This window comes from Entelurus aequoreus, linkage group LG04 (assembly GCF_033978785.1).
Source record: "Entelurus aequoreus isolate RoL-2023_Sb linkage group LG04, RoL_Eaeq_v1.1, whole genome shotgun sequence".
NCBI classification, from domain to species: Eukaryota; Metazoa; Chordata; class Actinopteri; order Syngnathiformes; family Syngnathidae; genus Entelurus; species Entelurus aequoreus.
The window spans coordinates 39,164,561-39,189,334 of NC_084734.1; the positions used below are offsets into that span (position 1 = coordinate 39,164,561).

At 41.5% G+C, this 24,774-nt stretch overlaps 1 protein-coding gene across 11 annotated transcripts in view; it reads right to left on the reverse strand.

Moving 5' to 3' along the window:
• The window catches only part of afdna (afadin, adherens junction formation factor a), a 124,731-nt gene that overhangs the window by 43,972 nt on the left and 55,985 nt on the right, over positions 1-24,774 (reverse strand). For 8 of the 11 annotated variants that reach the window (XM_062044852.1, XM_062044857.1, XM_062044856.1 and 5 more), the window contains exons 4-21: positions 24,439-24,596; positions 24,200-24,360; positions 23,164-23,321; positions 21,585-21,669; positions 21,317-21,463; positions 20,441-20,485; positions 19,470-19,564; positions 19,136-19,386; positions 17,423-17,492; positions 14,007-14,077; positions 13,846-13,913; positions 10,775-10,980; positions 10,111-10,131; positions 7,401-7,546; positions 7,226-7,320; positions 6,545-6,810; positions 5,865-6,008; positions 5,592-5,790 (exon numbers count right to left, since the gene is read on the reverse strand). In XM_062044852.1, coding sequence (XP_061900836.1) covers positions 5,592-5,790; positions 5,865-6,008; positions 6,545-6,810; positions 7,226-7,320; positions 7,401-7,546; positions 10,111-10,131; positions 10,775-10,980; positions 13,846-13,913; positions 14,007-14,077; positions 17,423-17,492; positions 19,136-19,386; positions 19,470-19,564; positions 20,441-20,485; positions 21,317-21,463; positions 21,585-21,669; positions 23,164-23,321; positions 24,200-24,360; positions 24,439-24,596 — 2,386 coding nt within the window. The remainder of the gene's footprint in view (positions 1-5,591; positions 5,791-5,864; positions 6,009-6,544; positions 6,811-7,225; positions 7,321-7,400; positions 7,547-10,110; positions 10,132-10,774; positions 10,981-13,845; positions 13,914-14,006; positions 14,078-17,422; positions 17,493-19,135; positions 19,387-19,469; positions 19,565-20,440; positions 20,486-21,316; positions 21,464-21,584; positions 21,670-23,163; positions 23,322-24,199; positions 24,361-24,438; positions 24,597-24,774) is intronic. The other 3 variants (XM_062044855.1, XM_062044853.1, XM_062044861.1) reach the window with 3 other exon arrangements.

Sequence of the window (24,774 nt, forward strand, 5' to 3'; positions counted from 1 at the left end):
ATGGCTTGCTGCTTGGAGTAGTTAGGCATTGCTGCACGGCTCAACCTTCCGCCAACTCTCATAACTCCATCTTGAAGAATTGGATTTAACTTGAAAAGTTAACTACTTTTCTTTACTCTTTGATTTTTCTCCAGCATCGCCCAATCTTCTTTGAAACTTTGTCTTTGACAGAACTTCACAATTTCTGTTTCTGCTCTAGTCATGTCATCACAAGTCAGACACTTTCTTTCGACATCTTTCTTGAATTCAAGCATCTTACTTTCTTCTCCTGATGTTCTTAGTTCTTTTCTTTTTTCCGTCAGCTCTTTCAGCAGATCTTTGAGTTTTAGAAACCAGGCTACAGCACGCTTCAATGCTGTCCAAGAAGAATAATGGTTCATCCACTGATCCACAAAATCTTTGGCTTCTTGTGTCTGAATGACGTATACATTAGTCACTCTTTTGACCTCTAGGTCGTCCGTATCCAGCATTCCAGGATCTGGATTTTTAGGCCACTGGTCTTGTGAGCTGAGCAAGAAACTTGGTCCTGAGAGCCAGCTCTCATTTTTCAAAAATGCTTCCACGGTCTGTCCCTTTGAGACGTGATCAGCGGGATTCAGAGTGGTGTTAACATATCTCCACTGAGATGTCTGAGAGTGCTCCAGGATTGCCGCGACCCTGTTTGCAACAAACGTCTTGAATCGGGTACACTCACTGTTCAAGTACTTGAGCACCGCCGTGCTATCTGTCCAAAAGATAGACTCCTGGATCTCCAGTTCAAGCTCTTTTCTCAGAAGCTTATCCATCTTTATAGCAACTGTGGCTGCAGTCAATTCCATTCGAGGAATAGTCGGAGACTTTAGGGGCGCCACCCTTGTCTTTGCCATGATCAAGGTGGATTGCGCTTCACCTGTTGAAAAGCGCGTCAGCAAGTAGCTTATGGTTCCGTAGGCATCTTCACTTGCGTCAGCAAAGTGATGAAGCTGCGCAAAGGCTGGCACACCAAACTGCTTTAACTTGATGCATCTGTCAACTCCAAAATTTTCAAGCTGTGACAGACTTGAGATCCACTTTTTCCATCTCTCAATCACTGTGTCGGGCAGGTCTTGATCCCAACTATACTTCTGCCGACATAGATCTTGCAGAATTCTTTTAGCAGGCAATATTACTGGAGCCAGAAAGCCCAAAGGATCAAAAATTGAACTTACTATGGAAAGCAATCCTCTCCTAGTGTATGGTCTATCTTTGAGGTTCATCTTGAACTTGAATTGGTCTGATTCGGCACACCACTGGATGCCTAATGTTCTCTCCACTGGCAGGTAATCCTCATCCAAGTCCAGATCTTGAAAACCCTGTGCTTTTTCCTTTTCTGGGATCGAGTTAAGCAACTTCCTGCTGTTGCTTGACCATTTTGTCAGCCGAAATCCTCCTTTTGCCAACATTTTCCTCAACTCAGCACACAGGGTGATGGCTGTATCTTCATCAGCAACTGACTTAAGACAGTCATCCATGTAAAAATTCTTGTTTACAGACCTTGATGTTTCCTGTCCAAACTTGTCCACAAAGTCTGTTGCACATTTTTGAAGTGCAAAGGTTGCAACACTTGGTGATGATGTTGCGCCGAAAATGTGAACCGACATCTTGTGTTCAACGAGATCCAGCTCGTAGTTTCCATCAGGCCACCAGAGAAACCTCAGGAGATCAGTGTCTTCATCGCTTACTCCAACCTGATGGAACATGGCTTCCACGTCCGCCATAACCGCCACAGACTCCTGGCGAAATCTTATAAGGACCCCTATTAGTGAGCTGGTGAGGTCAGGTCCCTGCAGAAGCTGTTGGTTTAGTGAAGTACCTTGAAAGCTTGTGCCGCAGTCGAAGACAACACGCAACTTCTGTTTGGTTGGATGTCTTACTCCATGGTGAGGCAGATACCATGTTCGCCCCTCAGCAGGTTTGCGCTCTTCACCTTCAAGATTTACTGCGTAACCTTTTCTTATAAGGTCATCCATGAATGCCACGTACTCTTGGTAAAACTTGACGTCTCTTGAAAATCTCTTCCGTAGGTTCAGTGCACGTTGCTCTGCAATTGCCCTGTTATTTGGCATAGACAAAGGATTTTTCCTCACTGGAAGGCAAATATTGTAGTGGCCATCTTTAATTACTGCAGTTTGAGACACCATACTGATAAACTGATGGTCATCCTTGGACATCTCAATGTTTTCATTTTGTCCAGCATCAGGAAAGTCGTGCTTGAACTGCAGCTGCCAAAGCTCCTCAAGCTTCACCACTGAGTTTCTGTTTGCAGTAATTCCTGTCAATTTGTCAATTGCAGTTCTGTCACTTCCACCTCCGAGTGGTCCATTTACTGTCCAGCCTAGCATCGTTCTCACAGCGTATGGTCCATTATCCACACTTTTAACCACTTGAAGTGGCTCCATCGCTTTTGAAACGTTTACTCCGATGAGTAATCCAATCTTGGCTTTAATATTAGGTATTCTCACCTCCTTTAGGTGTGGCCACCTATCAATATCCTCTTGTCGGGGAATATTGTCCTTAGAGACAGGAATGTCTTTCTGTGAATACACTTCCTTTAGTTCCACAAACTCTTTTCCGTCCAAGCTGCTGATTTCCAAACCAGTCACGATGCTTGTGTTCACGACAGTGTCATTTCCCATTGTTTGCAACGAGATGCTTACATTGCGTTGACTCACATTCAGTTGGTTTATCAGTGACTCTGTGGCAAAAGTAGCTGAACTACCTGGGTCCAGAAAGGCATACGTGAGCACGGTCTTGGTTCCTTTTTGTGCCTTGATGTACACGGGAAGGATCGAAAGAACACAATCTTCTCTACCGGCCCCAGTGACACCACAGGTTTCAGTTGTTTTTACAATGGCACTTGATATTGATTGCTGTTCACAATTGTCCTTTGCGGTTTGTTCTCTGGAGTCTTTATGACCAATGTGTAATAATGTGGGATGCAGTCTAGAGCATTCTTGACATTCAAGTTTTTGTTTGCAGCTACTACTCATATGTCCATGCTTTAAACATGCAAAACATACACCTTTGCTTCTCAAGAAGTCAATCTTGTCTTTGTGTAGCTTGCTCTTGAATTTCTTGCAAACTGTAAGGCTGTGTTGCTCTCCATTACAATAAACACAAGGTTTTCCACTAAAGTCCACTGAAACTGTTCGTGTTTTTGTTATGATGTGGTTATCATTTTCTGTCTTGGGGGGCACAACGACCGTTGTAAACACCTTTTTTGGTTTGAGGGTTTCTACATATTGTGGTTTTATTTTCTGTCTCACAGAATCTTTCGTGTCCATGGTGTTTTCTTTTATGTTCCCATAGAGCGGATGCAAAAGATACTTGACTTGCCGGTTTACAAAGTCCACAAAATTCTTAAACTTAACTCTTGTCTTTGTTCTTTCTTGCAAGTCGCATGCAAACTTCCTCCAAGGTTCCCTGAGTTTATATGGAAGTTTGTTTGTTAGTGCCTTTATATTAGCTGTGTTGTCCAAGTCCTCCATGTAGTTAATGTCTGTCATTGTGTTAGAGCAGCCTGTTAGGAATAATGCGAAGGACTGAAGGGCAAAGCCGTCTTCTGGCTTGATTGTTGGCCACTCCATGGCTTCTGTTATGTAGGCTTCTGCTATCTTAAAGTCATCACCAAAAAACTCCTTTAACATTTGTTTTGCTTTAGTGTAGCCTGTTGAAGATTCCATATGGATGCAGCTCTTAACCAACTCATGTGGTTGTCCACTTGTATACTGTAGCACAAATTGAAGACGATCCTGGTTGTCACTAGTGCGGCTTTCAATTCCATGTTCTATGGCCCCAATAAGGGATTTGTATTCCAGGGGGTCACCCTTGAATGTTGGAATGGAAAGATCTGGAAGTAGAGATGCCTTGTGACTCTTCACGAGATACTCTGTGACGTTGGCTTGCTGAGAAATTGCTTGGCAAAGCCCATCAAGTTTTAGTGCCGGCTGTTCTTTTATTTCAGTCTTTGGTGCAAATGTAGTCATTTGAATAGCTGTGGGGGGAGCATTATGTTTAATGCTACGTGTTGGTAAGGTGGGTGGTGGTACTTGTGTGTTAGGGCTAGTAAGTCTTCTAACATCCTTCTCATCAGCTGTATTGATACCGTCTTCTTCTTGTGTGTTTTCGTAGTTTTGTAAAACCTCCATTTTAGCGTCACATTCAGCAAGTGCGGTTTGCATTGCATGCATTTCCTTTCGAGCTTTTATTGCAGCTTCTTCCTGTTCTATGGCCAGCTTTTCTTGTAAAGCTGCTGCCTTTGCTTTCAATGATGCACGCTCCATTTCCGCTTTTAATCTGACAGAAGAATATGAAGAACATGAACTTCCGCTTCGTGATGCAGCTTTACTTTGACTTCTAGCGGTCCGCTTTGTTGATGTAGAGCGACTATCTCTAGCACTCTTCCGCTTGCTCAATACGCTTAAAAACATCTTTCATCCACTCCTCACATTTCCAGAAAAAGTCCTCCATCATTTTATTTTTTGGATTAAACCAGTTGTTTTGATCTTCCACAAACTCCTGCTCAGACATGAATTTCTGAACATCAGAATTAAGATCCAAAAATTCTTGCTGCAAGCCACTAAAGTCCACACGAAGCTGATTTTTTACAGCGTCCACATTAGCATCCTCCTCCATTAAGTGCTCAATCTGCGTCATCAAGCGAGTCAATTGAGCCAGTGCGCTCCTGCATCTTTCTCACATTGTGCTCTTCTACAGCCTTGTCTGTCATTTTTACTGTCCCTTTTCCACTGTCTTGCGCATCCATAACAAGCCAATATTTCCACAACGAGTCAATAAAAAATGCTGATGTGCTGCAGCGTCGCACCCGGACGAGCTTCTCTCTCTCTCTCTCGTTCACTTTCAAGCAGCGTGCACTCACGTACCTGCGCGTCCTCTTGCAGGCTTGTTCCTCTGTTCCTTTCCAGTCAGGCGATTCCACGTTCCTCTTAATCCACAAAGAGCAAGTTTTTTTGACTAAAATGTAGATTCCTAAATTAAGCCTTTAGCTTGACGCTCCTCTACTTTCTCCTGGCTCCGCTTGCTGCGGCAACAACAAACAAACTCCAGACGCTCCTCTTCGTTTTGTATCGTTTACTATTGTCACTTAATTATTCAAAAACCTAAAACAATAACGATGTGGGAACAAATGAATGGCAAAATAAACAGAGTTTGTTACAGCAAGAAAAAGTTAGAAAAAGTAAGAGTGAGGTCAAAAAACTGTGTGGCTCAATTCCCACGCACCTGACTGTCCTTACCCATAATGCACTGTGTCCAAAAAACCAACCTACCACACAGATCCTTCCGCCATATAGGCAATTTAAACAGTTACATCATCAAATTATTTAGACAAATGTAATAATTACAAATAAAGCGTACCTTATGATTATTCTAAGCATGCAAATAAAGTAAATAGTCCCATTTTGTATGAATAAACAAAAAGCACCTTCCATAAAATGTAAATTAACTCAAACAGCATTTAGGCTCCTACAGTATACATAGAGTTTGATCAAGTCACTGAGTGTCTAATACAGTATTAAAACAACCAATTAAAAAGTAAATTATTAAAAATCTACCTCGCTGCAGCAGTGGGTCGAGGAAGTCCTGCAGACCATTAGGGAGGTTGCGCACCACGTCGCAGGAGTAGCCATCCTCAGGTAGGAGGAAAGGCAATTGGAGGTCGGGGTCCTCCTCCAACTGGACCTCCCGGCCGTCACTCCTTGCTAGCTCATCAGCAGTGTTCTCAGCCACCGCCACCACGTGGTCGATCAGCTCCTATGCGTGAAAAAGAAAATGACGGCAAATAATTATAAAGTAGCATACCGATTTGAAAGCTTTGTTTGACTTACAGGTGGAATGTAAGGCTCGTCGGGAGCACAGTGGTAATTGGTCATGAGAGCGTGGAGCTGCAGGGAGTTGAGCTTGAAGCAAGTGCTGTGAATGTTCTGAACGTCTTGCATGGAATACTTGTCCATAGTCAGCAGTGTGGTGGCCTGGAAAACACACACGCATGTAACATGCTGAGCAATGCTTATTTCCTTCTCCACGGATGTTGCATTGGTGACTATCAAGGCATTAATGATGTCATAAATATGTCAAACTTTTTAAAACTGCAGTTCATGGTCATAGGGGGTTGCATTTGAAACACTTGCATCAATATTCACATGCTATACTCAACTAAATAAATTTTAGAAGACAACTCAAATCAAAAGCATTTAAATAGGAAAATGTCGAAAACAAGCTAATAGTCTTAGACCAGTGTACAATTTCATGAACCAAAAACATTAGCAGAGCTTGAAAGCCAACACTTAGCTCTTTCAATGGTACACATTCCTCTATCGCTAAAACTCACTGAACAAGCAGCTTTATTTACTCTTATCCAGTAGCAACGACCTGTACATTTTTATATACAATAACCACCAAAGTTTCCCCTTTAGAGCTTATAGATTAAGAGGTTAAAAACTAACTAATTAACTAATGGGTTAGCAAGTGCTCTCATTAAAGTGTGGTTAATGTTGTCTCCTCTTACCTGAACAATGCGACTGAGGTGGCAGTCGGCGGCCAGCTCAAGGCCCTGCTTTTCGGCCCAGGCTTCGATGTGGCTCAGCTGCTGCCGCAGGATGGCACCCCAGTAGTGGCAGCAGAGCCCCGAATCTGTGTCCGTCACTAGCTTGTTGAAGAGCCACATGTTGATATAGTGGAAGAGCTGCGAGAAGAGCTGGATGGTGAGGGCGGCGTTGACGCGGCACCGCCGCAGTAGCGACATGGCACCCGTCAGGGTATGCAAGACGTCCTCTGCAAGGTAGACAGAAGTTGTTATAGGCGAAGGGAGACCAACTTTCAGCTTTCATGGCCGTATGTCACAACGGTATAGCTCGGTTGGTAGAGCGGCCGTGCCAGCAACTTGAGGGTTCCAAGTTCGATCCCCGCTTCCGCCATCCTAGTCACTGCCATTGTGTCCTTGGGCAAGACACTTTATCCACCTGCTCCCAGTGCCACCCATACTGGTTTAAATGTAACTTAGATATTGGGTTTCACTATGTAAAACGCTTTGAGTCACTAGAGAAAAGTGCTATATAAATATAATTCACTTCACTTCACAACAAACCGTCATGCCACTGTAGCATGCCAGCAATAACTAGCTTTGTGTGTCCTCACAGGGCCTTCTGCGTTGTCACATTTCTTTTGTTAGCTTCATGGCTGTGTTTACCTATCTTGGGCCTCTGTGGATTGTGTTCCTCCGGGTCGTCCAGGAAGGCGGCCATGTAGTTGTGTAGGTCGGCCTGGAGGCAGTGGACCAGGTACCTGAATGCACACATTTCAGACAGACGTCACAATTGCATCCATCTGCCTATTGTTGAGGAAACTCCGTAAGGTGAACTGACTTGAAGGCCATCTGGACCAGATGGGCGAGGATGTCCTGGGCATCCAGCGTGATGCGGCTCAGATCTCGATCCTGCTTGATGAAGTTGAGCAGCTCCGAGGCGTTGGCCATCCAAAAAGCAAGCGCGCCTGCGATGTTCTTCTGTTTCTGTAATGTTATCCACCACATGACACACAAACAAAAATGAGTTGTTAATGGGAGTCCAAATAAGAGTGATAGGAGTTAAGAAGAGGGTATGGGGAAGGGGGTTTCTGTCTGAGTGGCAGCCAAGAAGTAGCAGTTGTTACTTGAGGGATAGACTCATGCCCTGCACACACTCCGCTCCCCGCAACTGACTCCCCTCCCACCCAACCAAAATGAGTATTGGTCATTACTGCCAGGCAGTGAATATAAAGTACTGCAAAGCTTCATTCTTAATTACTGAGCACTCAGCGGAGACAGTAGTGACCAGTCCTTGTTAGTTCATACACATGTCCACACATATCAGGTCACCAGACACCAGCTTCCTCGACACCTTCTCTTCAATTCCACTTTGTGACTATGAACAAAACTGTGTCCATCTTGGGTAATGAATGTAAGGGTTTTATCAGATGACTGAAAATTAAGTAACTGTGCATGGGTTTGAACAAAATAATTTCCAGTCTTTTTGATGCTACAAAATAAACATTAATCTAGAAGGAAAACAATTAGTGAGTCCGCTATTGACATGACACATGATGAATACGGTAGTTCTTCATTTATCTCCCCACTTATTTGCATATTAATTTTCACGGTTTTAAATTATAGTGTTTCCCATACAGTCAAGTTTTATTGTGGCAGGCCGCTACAACTAAATTTGGGCCGCAAAAGGATGAGTTGGCGTCTGTTTAAACATACAAAAAAATCCCTAACACCTTATCCAGGGGCTGTTAGTGTAGCTTGTCGTTCTAACTTTGAAGAGTAGATAGCATCAAAACTCTGTTTCCTGACACTGACCTAATCTCTATAGTGATATAGCAGACGTACAATGACTGTACATAAAGTCAGCACACAATTACATTGAGCCCAGGCAACATTGTAAATTAGTGTTTTTGTGTCTACCACTGCACAAAATGACATTTTTAAGTTAAAAACATAATGTTCTGCTGTTAAATAGCGTTTAAAAACATGTAATAAAGTAGAAATTTTTTTAGGTCACAAACCAAAAAGTTCTGTCCACACACAAACACTGAGCTTTACCATCATGGTATATTTTGCAAATTAGACGATTATGTTGCCACAGATACATTGCGTCTCTGTGGGAAAACTTAATTGTAAATCATTCATTTCTATGCTAACTAAAATATAAAATTGCGTGATGGTGTTATTTTCAGGGGAAAAAAGAGGGCGCCATCAACATTTTACAGCAGGAAGATGCTTTGTCATGATGTGATGTTGTGTTATTACATGTTTAGCAAGTACAAGACCTGTAATTGTTTCGTAATGTGTAAAACACAATTTAAAATTGTAGGAGGCATACTGTAGGGTTTAGTGTGTCTAAATATTTTTTAAGGCTTCTGAGAATTAGACTTGGACAAACTTTAATGATCCACAAGGGAAATTGTTCAATGGGTGTGTTATTATTAATAATTTGCAAAGTGTCTGGGAACGTAACCCCATGAATAATAGAGATTTACTGTATTTCTTATTCCTTAATTGTAATCTTACGCAAGTTAAAAATCAACTTTGACAAGGAAGTGGAGGACTGGGCTTGGTGTCTAGAGAGCTGATTGGTTAATTCATGTCCCCAACAATCAGAGAGGGCACTCATCTATCCCTGCCTTGAAAAAGGTCAAACAAACCAAAGAGAACAAAGCTGGAGCTGAGTGCATCCAAAATGAAAAGTGACGCTAAATGACAATTAAGCGTTAAAAAAGAGATGGACTCGTCTCTCGTCCAAGCTGTCGAGTCAAAAAGGAAGCGTAATGTCACACAGAATGGATGCAACGATGGGACAGAGATGGTTGCCTTGGTTTGGCTCTTTTTTTGGTTTTGAGTTTTGTCTCTTGATTGTTTTGTTTAGTGGCAGGCATGTCCCGGAAGCTGAATGGAATTAGTCTGGATGGATGTTGCACTTGTTGCTTAGTTTTCCAGCTGTGGAAGGATGCATTATAACGGCCGCAATTTTTTCTTATAGACATTTGAGTTAGGGTTGAGATAAAAGAGGCAGCAGCAACAACAACAATGAAAGGTTGGACAAAGAAGCATGAAAGAAAAGGAAGAGCAGAAGAAGAAGAAACCAAGATAGTTGACAAGGTTGGGCGACAAGAATGAACTAAACGTTTGACTTCATAATGAATGGCTTTTCCTACAAAACTATTTATTCAATATATGAATGAATTAAATTTTCTGTAAATATCAATAATCTATTAATGGAAGTGAGGCTGGTGAAGTGGAAGGAGAAAGACATGTGGGTGACATTCATGTCACACATGCACCTATTACAGAGTAACTGCATTGCATCCATGCACTAAAATATCATTAAAAAAACACTCTGAGGCTATTACACAAACTAGAAAACTGCACCGAAAAGGCTAAGAATGATGTTTTGGGTTGTTTAAATGTGCAGGATGAAACATATAAATTAAAGGAATAAGATTTTAAATCGCCCGTCCTGGGAGAAAGAGAGGAAAAAGTGTGAGAGACAGCTGTGGACGAGTCTGTAGCAGCCATATCATGACGTGCTATCCTACCTGATCCCCTTCAGGACTTTCCTGGATGGATGGAGGAGGGAGAAAGGAGGAGGAGGAGGAGGAGGAGGAAGGACATTTACAGGACAGAGAGAGAACACGTCAACAGCTACAGTATGGATAATGCCATGTAACCCACACATATACACTAACACAATTTACACAATGAAAATGTCGCCCTTTATCACATTCAAAGCACATCTGGTCAGAAAGAGGTCTGAAATGAGGAGCAGCTCTGCTTCCAGGCAACATTTTTTTAAATATTAAAATTCCTTTGATTCTAAATAAATGTTCTCTCTGTAAGGAATGATTAAAACATTCCAGGCGACCCGGGTTGAGAAAAGCCATTATTTAGAGCGTAGCTTTGTGCTGAGCCTGGACTTATATGAATCATTTCGCCACACCTAGTGTGTGTGTGACAATCATTGGTACTTTAACTTGTTAACTTAGTGGGAAGACGAAGACAGACAACGACTGGTACAACAGAGGTAAAGTGTGACAAGACAGACAACAGGTGCGTCGTGTATCATGTCTTAAGACAACCACAGGTGAGGGTGCTTGTGGGACCAAATGAGGTGAGAGTGGACGGCCAAAATAAAGACACCCGTAAAATTAAGAGAGCATTTAAACTGAGATGAGGAGAGGAAGAAACGTGGTCGACACTCACCTGGATGACTCCTTCCATCATGCTCACCATCTTGTTGACGATGGCAATGACTTTGTGCGTCCTCTCTGAAGGCGACATGTCGGGCCGGTAGGCGGGCGACATGACATAGCGGCAGGCCATGTACAGGACGTATGTAGGAGACAGTTTGAAATGCACTGTAGAGCTGTTGGTATAGTTGATGATAGCTGACAGGAAGGTGTCTTCAGCTGTATGGGGTGGGACAGGGAGAGAGAAGGCCAGAGAGCGAGGGAAGAAGGGAGACAGAGGGAGTGTAAGGGTGAGAGCGGGACAGAGTGGGAAAGAGAAAGAGGGGGAGAGAGACAAACACATATTGTTAACATTTTTAAAGCACTCCCCAAAGATGCAAACCAATATTTAAAATAATAAAAGCTTAGCCATTAAAACAGATAAAATACTAAGACTAAAACACTATCAGTGAAGCATATGAAACACAAAACATGCAAAATAGTGGGTTGTCCATTTATTTTGGTTATTTAAAAAAAAAAAATACTTGGTCAAAAGACTTTAGTGTACTTTTTGAGCACATTCAAAAATACAGCAGTAATAATGATAACCGTGATAATTTTGGTTGCGATAACCATGATATGTTAGTTTCATTACGTTACATCCTTATTTGTGATGTTAGGAGTTGTGTTACGTACAAATATTTTTAAAACTGTGACGCGTCCGGATGGGCTTGCAAGGACAACTGCATGTGCATCTCATGTGTGCGCATGTGTGCACGCAAGTTGGAGAGTGACAGTTTGACATTAACAGTCAAAATAAATTGAATTAATTTATTAAAATGTACTGTGTTATTTTGCTTGCTACATTCTTCTTGATCAAATGAGTTTTACAAAGCGATTGTTGATGGTCACTTCCTCAAGCGTCAATTTCTATTAAATAATCACATAGTTCAATGGTCAGGGTCCAACCGAAATTATTGTGCATTTAACGTCCCAGGATGTCCAAAGGTGGCAGATATATGTGGCACGTCTTATGCCGTGGTCGCATACTACCCTGAGCACGCCCGATGTCGTCAGTTCTCGGAAGCTAAGCTGGGTTGGGCCTGGTTAGTACTTGGATGGGAGACTGGGAGCTGTTCAAAACACTACCGCTTTGGTCAACTAGCACCGCCAAAATCAACCAAAACTGAAAGTTTATGAGTGGGGCTTTAATACAGAGTGGCATTGTGGCCCTTTCATGCTCATCTCAATGGATGTGTTTAGGTGTTACAACTGAAGGGAATAGATTTGATAGTTTTCTGTATTTTTATCTTATCATTTTATTAGGTGTGGTGTAAACTGCAATCAAACTTTAAGTGAAATATAATGTTTACCTTCACAGGCCGCTGGACTTATTACAGCCTCAGAGGCACATAAGAACAAAAGTACTTAAGTCAATGGAAGAATACGTGGAAAACCAGATTTGACAGGGAATGCCCACATTTAAGGCTTGCTCCACCCAAAGTGCGCATCTTGGATGAAGGCTGCAAAGTACAAACTTAAGTCGAGTAGGAGAATACCGTGCAGCCAAAATCCACGCAGTTGAGCACCTTTTTTCACTTAAGCACATGGGAGAATAGGACCCTAAGTCATTAGGCCCTTTTCTACAGCAGGAACTTTTTCAGGAACGCTCCCCTCCGTTTCCACCAAAAACTACCCGGGCAGTTTTAGTTCTTCAGGAACCTTTTGGAGTTCCTCCTAGCTAGGTGGGACTTTTCGAAGCTACCATGAACCTTTTTGGGAGCGAGCTGTGCTGTCGAACGCTGATTGGTTCAACACCGTCGGGGGTGTTTCTAAAATGTATTTTTCAAACACACGACCGCCATTGTGGAGAAAAGTTATAAACCACTCATCCATACATCACCAGCCTGATTTGTACAAACTACCCTGGACAGTAAAATGCAGTAGACACACAAACTACTCACTTATACAGGAACCTATAGTTCCAGAAAGTTAAAGTTAAAGTTAAAGTACCAATGATTGTCACACACACACTAGGTGTGGCAAAATTATTCTCTGCATTTGACCCATCACCCTTGATCACCACTTGGGAGGTGAGGGGAGCAGTGGGCAGCAGCGGAGCCGCGCCCGGGAATAATTTTTGGTGATTTAACCCCCAATTCCAACCCTTGATGCTGAGTGCCAAGCAGGGAGGTAATGGCTCCCATTTTTATAGTCTTTGGTATGACTCGGCCGGGGTTTGGTCTCAGGGCGGACACTCTAACCCAGGGGTCACCAACGCGGTGCCCGCGGGCACCAGGTCGCCCGTAAGGACCCAATGAGTAGCCCGCTGGCCTGTTCTAAAAATAGCTCAAATAGCAGCACTTACCAGTGAGCTGCCTCTATTTTTTAAATTGTATTTATTTACTAGCAAGCTGGTCTCGCTTTGCTCGACATTTTTAATTCTAAGAGAGACAAAACTCAAATAGAATTTGAAAATCCAAGAAAATATTTTAAAGACTTGGTCTTCACTAACTGACAAAGAAACAGATTACAGATTTGGTGTCCAGTTCAAAGTGTGACATGATTTATTAAAAAATTTGAGAGTTGACTTTTGTATTTTACTTGAGTTATTATTTGTACAAACATGGTGCAAAGTAATTCATGATTTGTTAAAAAATGTTAGTGGTTAGCTAGTTAAACTGGGATATTGTGATTTCACAAGACTGTCTTAGAAGTGATCATTTGAAAATGTTCAATTTGAAAAATGTGCACTTTTAGAAAATATAAAAATAAAGTGTTGCATATTGATATTTATCTGTTTCTATATATATTTATTGTGAGAAATCATTAAGATGATCAGTGTTTCCACAAAGATAAATATCATTAATTATTAATAATAACAGAGTTAAAGGTAAATTGAGCAAATTGGCTATTTCTGGCAATTTATTTAAGTGTGTATCAAACTGGTAGCCCTTCGCATTAATCAGTACCCAAGAAGTAGCTCTTGGTTCCAAAAAGGTTGGTGACCCCTGCTCTAACCACTAGGCCACTGAGTAGTATTTTCAACACGAACCAGTGGTTCCAAGAACCAAACGTTTTAGAAGAGAGCTTATTGATACTCACAATTTTCTCGAAACTCGATGCTGGCTGGAAGAGTCAGCTCTGAACGCTCTGCTGAGACGTCATGAGACCTGAGAGGCAAAGGACAACAGGAGCAGATTTGCGAGATGGATCAAAAGATGTTTGAGAACATGGTGAAGTAGTTACGGTAGCAAGTATCTTACCTGCCGTCCTGCAGCTCGCCTCTGATCATTGGCTTGACCATTCCTCGTTCCATTTCCAGCTTCCCTGAGCTCTGCACAAGCACACACACACAACACAAATGTTTTGATTCTTAAGGAACTGAGGTGTGGTGGTACAGTAATGATGCCATGGGCAGTAGTTTGAAACACAAAGTCTAAGTCTCCCCCAATCTTAAATCACATATTTTTTTAGTGGAGGGGTGTCACACTTTTTCCACCAATGGCCATAAACAGAAACATTTAAGGATGTTTGCTCCATTTTTAGTTGAACATTTCAGTTTTTTCTCTTTACATTGTGCCATTTCGCTCAATTTTTCTAAAAAACAAACCACACTTTGGACAACTCTGCTTTGTCGGGGTTGCACATTTGGCGCGACTTCAACTCATGCCAGCAACAACAACACGCAACGGCAATTTAGCTCGTTAGCTTCCTTTTTTGTGAACGAACTATAGCAATTAAAGATATACAGTAGAACCTCGATTTATGAACCTCTCATTGTACTAACTTTTCAATTTACAAATCATACACCAAATAAAAACATGCTTTGTTGTACGAACCTCGCCTCAGTGAACAAACGTTTCATTCACCCATTGAGTACCTGCAGCGCAGCAATGAGTGCCTGCAACAGCATAGCCTTGGTGGGCAGGCTTATTGACCTTCGTCAGCAGAGCAGGGCTGTTGTTAGCTACTTAGCTTATTGCTACTTTGTGTGCATTTTAAGTGTGTTTCGCTATCTTAATATGAGTCCAAAGCAAGCAATGGACAAGCAATGTGTGGTTTGAAACATTAAGGAAGTATCCGCAGCGTTGTCTCGACTGCCTTCCCCCTTCCCCCTTTCTTCAAAAGCACAACAACAAGGTGGACTTTATTTTTGTTCCTAATCATGGTAGCGACCTGGCTGTTACAGTTAAAGAGTTGTGTGATTTCAAACTGTGAGTGCATCACAGGGCTTGTGACAATGCGTGTGTGTGTGTGTGTGTGTGTGTGTGTGTGTGTGTGTGTGTGTGTGTGTGTGTGTGTGTGTGTGTGTGTGTGTGTGTGTGTGTGTGTGTGTGTGTGTGTGTGTGTGTGTGTGTGTGTAGGGCGGCTGCATAGGAAGAGAGACAGTTCAACTAGTACCGGTAGTTTTTTGCCATTGTTATCAAATAGAATGTTGATGTTGTTTAAGTAGAAAGTTGAGGTGGCAATTCCCCCTTTATAAATGTGTTTGATATCGCTTTATATTGTGTTCAGAGAGGAAAAACGTTGACTAAAATATGGATTTAAGTAGTGGCTGGAAACCATTATTCATATTTACTCTGTTTCTCATGGAGAAATTTGCTTCAATATACTGTAGGCTTGGCCGATATATATCGATTTTATCAATATATTTGAGTTTTTTGTTGCACACAATTTTAAAAAAAATACAAAAATGTTGTGTTGTAAAAGGTGTTGTGAGTAATTAGATTTTGCGGCAAGAGGCGTGGAACAAATGACTGCACGCTGCAAAGTTTGTTTAAAAAAAGACAACAAAGTTAAATCCGGCATCTGAAACCGCAGCCTCCAGTCAAGTGCGGGAAATGCAACTGTTTATGAGGCAAACAGGACCGCAACAAACAAAAACTACGGGCTAAAAATCAGCTTATTTTGTTGGAATTATTTACACAAGGATGCTGGATGTATGTATGACAGTACCATGTATGATAAAAACAAGCCCAATGCACAGAGCGATCACTAAAGCAGTCGCTCTGCACACCGCCAAGATGTGTGAATGAAAAAGCCTGCGCTTATTGACTTATTGAAACAAATTAAGAGTCCTTTCAATGTTTTATTTGATCATTTATTTGGATACAACATATTATACTACATTTTTAGTTACTGAAGTATTTTACTCAAGACAGAAATATTAAGTTTGCACTTCATTGATCTCAATGTTGGAGATTATTGTTTATTTGCGTGCATAATACAATGCTATATTTTGTTAATAGTATTTTATTCAGGCAGAAGTATTGCTTCCCAGAGAAAACTCTTAATTTAGTTCTTTGAAAATTATTCCATATTAAGTGTGATTTATATCTGTTATAAAAAGAACAACATCACACAAAGTAGAATTTTGCTAAGAGTGGTTTGCTTTGTTGTTTTGTTGTAAGCAGTGTCATTTCAATCTACTATACTAGTTTTTGACCAAATAAAAGAATTTTTTTTTGGAATTATCTCTGTCATTTGTATTCAATGGTTTCTTTAAAAAGTTGGGGACAAACATCGGAAAAATCGGAAATCCGAATTTTTTGCGAAAAAAATCTGAGATTTTATTTTTAGGACTCATTGCCGAGGCCTACTTCATTATACAAGATTTTCTATTTATGAATCATGCTCAAGAAGCAGATAAGTTTGTAAATAGAGGTTCCACTGTAATGTAAAGAAAAAAGCTGACCAATCACAGACTCTACAGTACACATCGCTGCACCTGGAGGATGGATTTTTTTTTTAAGGTGCACACTACACACTACGTAAGAGGGTTTTGGAGGTAGCGTATTGTTCACTGGCCCACTGATGTAAGAGCATAATCCAAATTTCACCGACTGAAATCAAAACTGAAAACAGTGAAATACAACGATATACAGTGTTTCCGCAAGTATCAAAAAATCTAATTCAATGCTTTTCAATGCTACTTAAAAATAATTTAATGCCTATGTCCTACAACAGATCGTTACTATATATACTATAGTCAAAAGCATACAACTGTCTGTATAGCCACAATTGTTAGCATTTGACAATGATAATGTTTAGTAGTTATAACGTTTACAATAACTGTGGCCAAATTGAACACTATTGTAACCATAATATATGATAACATAATGCAAGTAACGATTTCAAACGCAGTAAACATTTTTCATCACTGTAGTATTTTTAACCATTGTAATTAAAATGAACACAAGAAGTGCATTTTTTTTTCCAATTGGAAAAACTGGGTCCGGTGGTTTCTTTTGTCTTTTTTTGTTGCCAATTGCAATTGTATGAAATGTTTTAACTGCATCTGGACATTTTATTTAAAGCTTTTTAATGCCATTCAAGGCCTTAATTTTTCGCAAAATCTATTTAATGACATTTAATGCTTTTTAATGACCCGCAGGAACCATTATATATGTACCTGTGGAGCAGCAAAGCGCACAAGCGTAATCCAGAGTAAATATGTGTGCCAAGTACAAAAACTGCATATAGACATGCATTTTGTGCATTACAGATGCTAAAAGCAATCCTGACAACGCAAATTTGTGTAATAATGCATCTAATTAATAATTAATTAATTTACTTTTTAGGGCCAGTAAAACCTGCAAGCCGAAAATGGCCTTCAGTTTTGATACCCCTGCTTTAGGTGCTCCACTGAACATACAAACTTGTGGTACGTGTTTGATACCTTGCTTGTGGGCAGAGCAGCCCCACTGTGGATATCTCCCTGGAGTTCAAAGGTGGTTTCAGGAACACTGCTGCAGCACAGACACAAATGCAGCAGTTTAGACCTTTCATTAGCGACAACAAGAGCTCAGACTTAATCCAGAGGCACACACAGTCAGACCTATGCACGTGGTACACAAACAGATACAAAGCAGTTGTGCTGTGAGTCATTAACAGGGAGGACTTTACACGCAGCCTGCGTAAGGCCAGCATTCCTGTGCAATATTCCAAGTGTGGTGCAAACAATGCACGCCACAATGCCACTAAACGCTGACAATCCCGGCTAAACGAGGGGCGAGAATAAAGTGCTAAATGATTTGTCGTGCAGACAAAATGTTTCCATGTGTCTCCCGCTCCGATAAACTGGCAAGGCAAAGAATTGGAACGCAGCCTGGCTGAACCACAAATTTGTGGTGAGCAAGTGAGGTGACACTACACACTACAGGATAACAGCTGGTTTCTTATTGCATCAACACAAGCTAATCCCTGCATGTTCCCAACATTAAACATTTCAAAGAGGAATGACACAATTACAGCTTGACAGAATTTACCTTTGAATGACACAAGCTTGACTCAATCCGCATGTCGGACGGGGAGAAAGTCCAGCACCAAAATATGACGTTCGAGGAATTGTGTGCACCAGGAAGAATATCACATTGCGCTTGGCGTGGAACTTTTAAGGTTATGCAGCCAAACATCACTTCCAGCTGTCAAAAGCAGCAAAAATCTAAATGTTACAGTGAAACTTTCCAGTGGCGTTTGCGAGGAAAAGAAAACTGGTCTCACTGACACAAATAACATAGCCGGGAAAAGAGACACTTGTTACCATACAGTTAGACATACATATGAGCTCTGAATAATGCTTACACGTCAATCAATGCCTTAAAAGAGAAAATCCAATCAAAAATTCCTCCCAGTCAAATGCGGATATTTATGTAAACTCTCTATGTCTGTCATTTGCAACAGAACTATTTAAGTTTTGCAGCATTCCAAATGGAACCGAGCACACACACGATCACTTTTGTTGCTTCCAGGGTGAATCTAATTAAAGTCACCTGACTGCAAGAATGTATGAAACAACTGAGTCAGTAAATTAGTCTAGCAGGTAACCCTTGTTTCATTTGAAAGCATCGACTTGGCAAAAGGTGTCTGCATAATCCCGCTAAAACTCACAACAAATAAAAGCTCCTTGGTGGAGGTAATGAACAGAAAAGAGAGTTTAGCAACTTTACCAAGAATGCATGCAGCAGTGAGTAACTTCTGTGAGTTCTTTCAAATCAATTTTAAATTTGTGTTGCTCCTTCATCCTTGTGCTGCTCTTCTTATCAGACGCGCTTGCTGTCTGCGTCTTTTTGTGAGCGTGTGAACGGAGGCTGAGGAGGTGGCCACACCCTGCACCATGTTGATTAGATTAGAGAGCAGCCTGCCTGCCGTCGCCCGACCTCCGCTCTTGCTCTCCTCTCATTTCACCGATCCCTCCAAGGCCTCCCTCTTCAAACTCCCCCTCCAAAATGCCTCCTTTTCATCTCCCGCCAGTGCTACCAACTCCAAACCTCATCATCCCTTCATCTGCAAACACCACCCTGGTCTTTTTCCTCCCCTCGCAGATGTGTGCTAAGGAGCAAGGGGGTGGAGCTGACTTTCACATCATGAGCAGCAAAAATGAGTCCCCTACCCAGACTTGTGTCTGCTCCTCATCATGGACGCCGGCTCTCTCTTCCCTCCCTGGTCGTACAGCGGGTCCACAAACTTGAAGACGTGCGATAAGCCAAACTGCAGCGTGGCGCCTGAGCGCAGCATGGTTGTCTCGGAGATGCGCTGGCTGTCCACAAACATGTCGGCATCGGGGCCGTGCGGCGTCACTGTCACCATGCCCTCACTGTGCGTCAGATTGCAGTGGTGGGGGAGGATGCCTGGCCCGAGTAGCTGGAGGTGGAATCAGACAGCAGGCCCATCAGAACTTCAAATTAAAACAACATAGTCCAGTCTGACATATGAACATCTTCTACCTGGATGGCTCCGTCGTCTGTGCAGTCGGAGCCCACCTCGGTGATGCTGTGCTGAAGGCGGTACAGCTTTGGTTTGTCCCGTGAGTCAGAGCCATCTGCAAAAAGCACACAAACACACAACAAACCAGTCATATTTAGCACAAGGCAGGGTGGCACTTAAATTAAAGACAGTAGTAAAATGTACCAGTGGCCATTTGTAGCCCACAGCTCATTTGTATATTCCTAAAATACAATTATTAATTAAGAATTACACTAATTTGCTTTGTCTCTTTAAACACAAAGCTTAGATGTTTTGTTCATATTGCTTATTAATTGCATATTAAACTACATTGGTTTAAGCATTTGTAATGTACAAACCCTTTCAAAGTATGTATGGAAAAAGTTTGGACACACCTGCTGTCAAGCCTTGTGCACAAGTAGGTACTTTTATAATATGTGTTTTGGCTTTTCGACCATCCATCCATCCATATGATTTAAGTTTGTGTGAGTTACTGTGTGCAATGTTACTGTGTGCAATGTGTAACTATTTACTGTTCTATTTTCTAACTTTCAAAAAACAATTAGGATGGTGAATATGATGCACAATAGTTAAATTGAATAGCGGTTGGAGGAACTAGTGTAAGCTATTATTGATTCATAGTAAAACAAAGTTTAGTCATGGCAGAAAAGCACATTAGTACACAGAGTAGAAAGGGAAGATATTGGCTTCTTTAGGAGGAAAAAAACTGAGGTTTTTCTGATACCCATTCATTTACCAGAGTGCTGTTTCTAAAAATAATCCAATAGAAAGTGTCAAGCAGCGACACACATTCTTTACATGTTGATATGTTAGTACTTCATAATGCTTAAAAACCACACAATAATGAGATCCAAAACTATAATGTGTATATTTTATGTGTAAGCAGAAATATTACTACAAAAATATCTGGCACATGTGTGTGATGTGTGTTTTTTTTTGTTTTGTTTTTTACCTTCGTGGTGCCGATAGGAGAAGTAGGCATAGTGATTCCCTCGCCCTATGCAGGCAGGCAGGCAGGCAGGCAGGCACAGGAAGTAGAAGACATGCACAAAGGACGCCCCACCCACAAACACACACGCACGCACACGCCCACGCACACACACACACCATGCCATGAGAAAGTGGGAAAGAAAACAGATAGAAATTGCAGAGGGTGAAATTGCAGCGTAACCTTGTAAACCAATTAAGTGCACTTTGCAGCAGACGTGAACCCTGACAGAGGATGACTCGTTAGTATTGTCTCCCTTTGGAGGTTAATAGTGTTAGTGCAAGTCAGGCAGGGAGGGGGAAGGCGGGGTCAGAAGCAAAACAAGCTTGTCAAGACCCAGGTTGTAAGGTCACATTAAGCAAGTATTGTCTATTGTATTTTTGTCTATATGTGCACGCTCCAGGAGCTTTGACTGTGTGACCACCAAGAAGTGCGTTCTAAGCCCCTAAAACTGCCTCATGGCTCAGTTTAGTATTTTGTTAACTATTCACCGCTGATTCAACATCCTCACATTTGGGCTAAAACGTATAAAATTACAGGGAATGTTACCGGGCATCAAATCAGTTGGAAGAAAAACAGCTGGTTGAACTTCATATAAGTGTATCAAAAGTGTGATTGATGTCTGCCAAGCTAAAGCAGCAACAACATCTGGACTCTTAAACATGTTATTTAACTTCACCGCTCTTTAACCCTACTTTTCTTGTTTGAATGGACAACACTGACACCTGTTGGTCACTACCTGTCACTACAGCCTTGTTTGTTTATTTACGGATGATGTGTGTATCAAAATAAATCCATTAATTAAGTGTGCATGATTGCATTGAGTATGCGTGGGTCTACCTGGGCTCAGCTCCACCAGGTAAGGCAGTTTCTCAGGCGGCAAGGAGCCTGGCCCGTCCTTCCCTCGCAAGGCCTTGTCATCCACTTTCCTCGGCTTTCTCCCCTGGTAGTCAGGCGGCCTCTTCTTCAGCTGGAACACGAGTGCTCCTGCACTCAAGAGGATGTCGTTCAAATGGCGCTTTTTGGGCCTCGATGGTAGCCGGCAGCAGAAGGGGGCAGTGTAAGCAAAGGAAATAGGTGAGAGAAGAAGGTCCAATTAAAGTTATACCTCTGTCAGCAGGCCAGTCTCTGAAGGTCTGTAGCGGACACTCGCCATCATCCAAGATCATCTCTTTGCCTGACTTGTCGTCTTGCTGCAACAACACACAAATCCAGCAGTTAGAAAATAGGAATTTATAGCCTACCTGACCATAGTTCAGTTCTATAAAAAGATCCAGTTTCGTCACAAGCAGACATTCTAATATTGTATAATTGCACAAGAGCTTTCATATGCATGAGCAAAGAAAAAAAGAACAGTGTAGCACTACTGCAGCTGTGGACAAAATTCTGATGTTGTCAACCTTCATAAATATTGTAGCTCTGTTGCTTTTCTGAACAGATATTCAGAATCCTCCATCTTGCCATCGTGTTCAGTTCATGCACCACTCCCCCTCCAGTCTGCGCTGCTAAACTACTGTATTTTTCGGACTATAAGTCGCAGTTTTTTTCATAGTTTGGCGGGGGTGCGACTTATACTCAGGAGCGACTTATGTGTGAAATTATTAACACATTACCGTAAAATATAAAATAATATTATTTAGCTCATTCACGTAAGAGACTAGACGTATAAGATTTCATCGGATTTAGCGATTAGGAGTGACAGATTGTTTGGTAAACGTATAGCATGTTCTATATGTTATAGTTATTTGAATGACTCTTACCATAATATCTTAAGTTAAGATATCAGGCACGTTCTCAGTTGGTTATTTATGCGTCATATAACGTACACTTATTCAGCCAGTTGTTCACTATTCTTTATGTGTTTTAAATTGCCTTTCAAATGTCTATTCTTGGTGTTGGGTTTTATCAAATAAATTTCCCGCAAAAATGCGACTTATACTCCAGTGTGACTTATATATGTTTTTTTTCTTCTTTATTATGCATTTTCGGCCGGTGCGACTTATACTCCGGTGCGACTTAAACTCCGAAAAATACGGTACTGTGCCACGGCGCGTCTCTCATGCTCACTAACCTAATGGACTTTTCCTGTGCCGTCGTCTCATCAGCAAATTACAATGATCAACAAAGTGTTTGTGTATCTTTGGCTGTGGGGAGGGCAGCCAACACTCAGCATCTGCCAGAGCACTCAGTATGAAAGCAATTCACTTGCATTGCTCTGGGGGGGCTTTATTTTGTGTCATGTACCACAATGTGCTAGCCTCGTGAGGTCTGAATGTGAGACATGTGACTTTGACTGCTCTCTTTCCTCTGAGAAAGGTGATAGTAGGGACTTCACATTAATCAGACAATCCAAGTTTTGATTAACGCAAACTCAATTAATCCTGAAGGGACTAATAAAATGCTGTCAATGTTTAAAATGTGCTCTGTACTTTAGTTTATTATGCAAATTATTATTTTTAGTTAAGGTTTGTTGAAATCCTATGCTTTTTGGGGTTGAGGTTACAAGGAACACTTAAAACATTGCTAAAAAGTTCATAAAATCCCCAAATCGTGACTTTTGCCACAACTTTGTAAGATATCTGTTGCCAAATTAGGCATTTTAGGTCACAGCAGTCACAAAAAATGCCTCATTCCTCAAAAACGTATTGAACTAATACGTTCAAATCCTAAGGAGTACACAACGTTACCCGGGCAATGCAGTACTCTCTGGGGTTCTCCTTCTCCAGCCCATACTTCTCCAGCGCTTCCACCACAGCAAAATCAGCCGTGTCCCTCGTGGAGAGCAAGATGGTCTTGTACGGAATGTTGGGCTTCAGGCTGTCGGCATAGATCCGCAGTGTTCCGCCTTGGCAGGAAACACAAAACACAAATTATTCAAAGAGGGCAAAAACTTAAGTGTACATTTATCCCATTTATTACAGCTTTAGTACAGCTGTGGGGCTACCGTGGGTGTGGAAGAGGATTCCAAATCAAAACTACCGTATTTTTCGGACTATAAGTCACAGTTTTTTTCATAGTTTGGCCGGGGGTGCGACTTATACTCAGGAGCGACTTATATGGGAAATTATTAATACATTACCGTAAAATATCAAATAATATTTAGCTCATTGACGTAAGAGACTAGACGTATAAGATTTCGTGGGATTTAGCGATTAGGAGTGACAGATTGTTTGGTAAACGTATAGCATGTTCTATATGTTATAGTTATTTGAATGACTCTTACCATAATATGTAACGTTAACATACCAGACACGTTCTCAGTTGGTTATTTATGCGTCATATAACGTACACTTATTCAGCCTGTTGTTCACTATTTTTTATTTATTTTAAATTGCCTTTCAAATGTCTATTCTTGGTGTTGGGTTTTATCAAATAAATTTCCCCCAAAAATGTGACTCCAGTGCGACTTATATGTTTTTTTCCTTCTTTATTATGCATTTTCGGCTGGTGCGACTTATACTCCGGAGCGACTTATACTCCGAAAAATACGGTACATTATCTTCCAATAAAAAAAATGAAGAGGGACTTTATGGCTCGTGAAATGTGTGAAAATAATGTGTGACATTTTGATGGCAAGGCTAAGGAGGCAGTTTACTGTAATGTTTCACCTTTGCATGGAAGCTCTTAACAACACTACTTGCCATCATGTGTTACAATGTCAGCCATTGTTTTACATCAAACATGAAAATGAAGAAGCCTCAAATAAAATCTAGTCGTCCGTACCTGAGTCGGGCCGCCCGTCGCTGCTCATGAACTCCTGCATGCGCTTCTCCAGTTTCTGCTGGCGTCTCCTCTTCATCACCACCTCCGGGTTAGAGATGGTCCTGGTGAAACTGGTCTCAGGCATGTCCTTGTAGACCTCTGCCGCCAGCCGACTGTTTTCCCTTGAAAGACACATACATAAAAGAACAAAGGTAAAGGAATATGAACTTTTCACCCTTTCTCCTGGAAGATTCTCTTACCCGTCCTCCCGATTGAGCATCAGTTCATCTCCATCGGTTATCCGGGCAAACTCCTTGTCCCTCTTTTTCTCCTTTTTCTTCTCCTTCTTGGACAGCGTCCTTTTGAAGTTCTGGATCACACCGTCCTTCTCTTTCTCAGGCCCATTGCTCTGACTCTTCTTTAGGTCAAAAATGAAAAAAAATGGCCATGATATTATTGAATGATTCTGCATTTACAAAGATAGCTGGATATGGAATGCATGGCTGTATAAAACTACAAGGTACTCCTCGTAAATTGTAGTGCAACGAAAGCACAATTACCAGAGTCATGTATAAAGACAATATGGTCAACTAGGT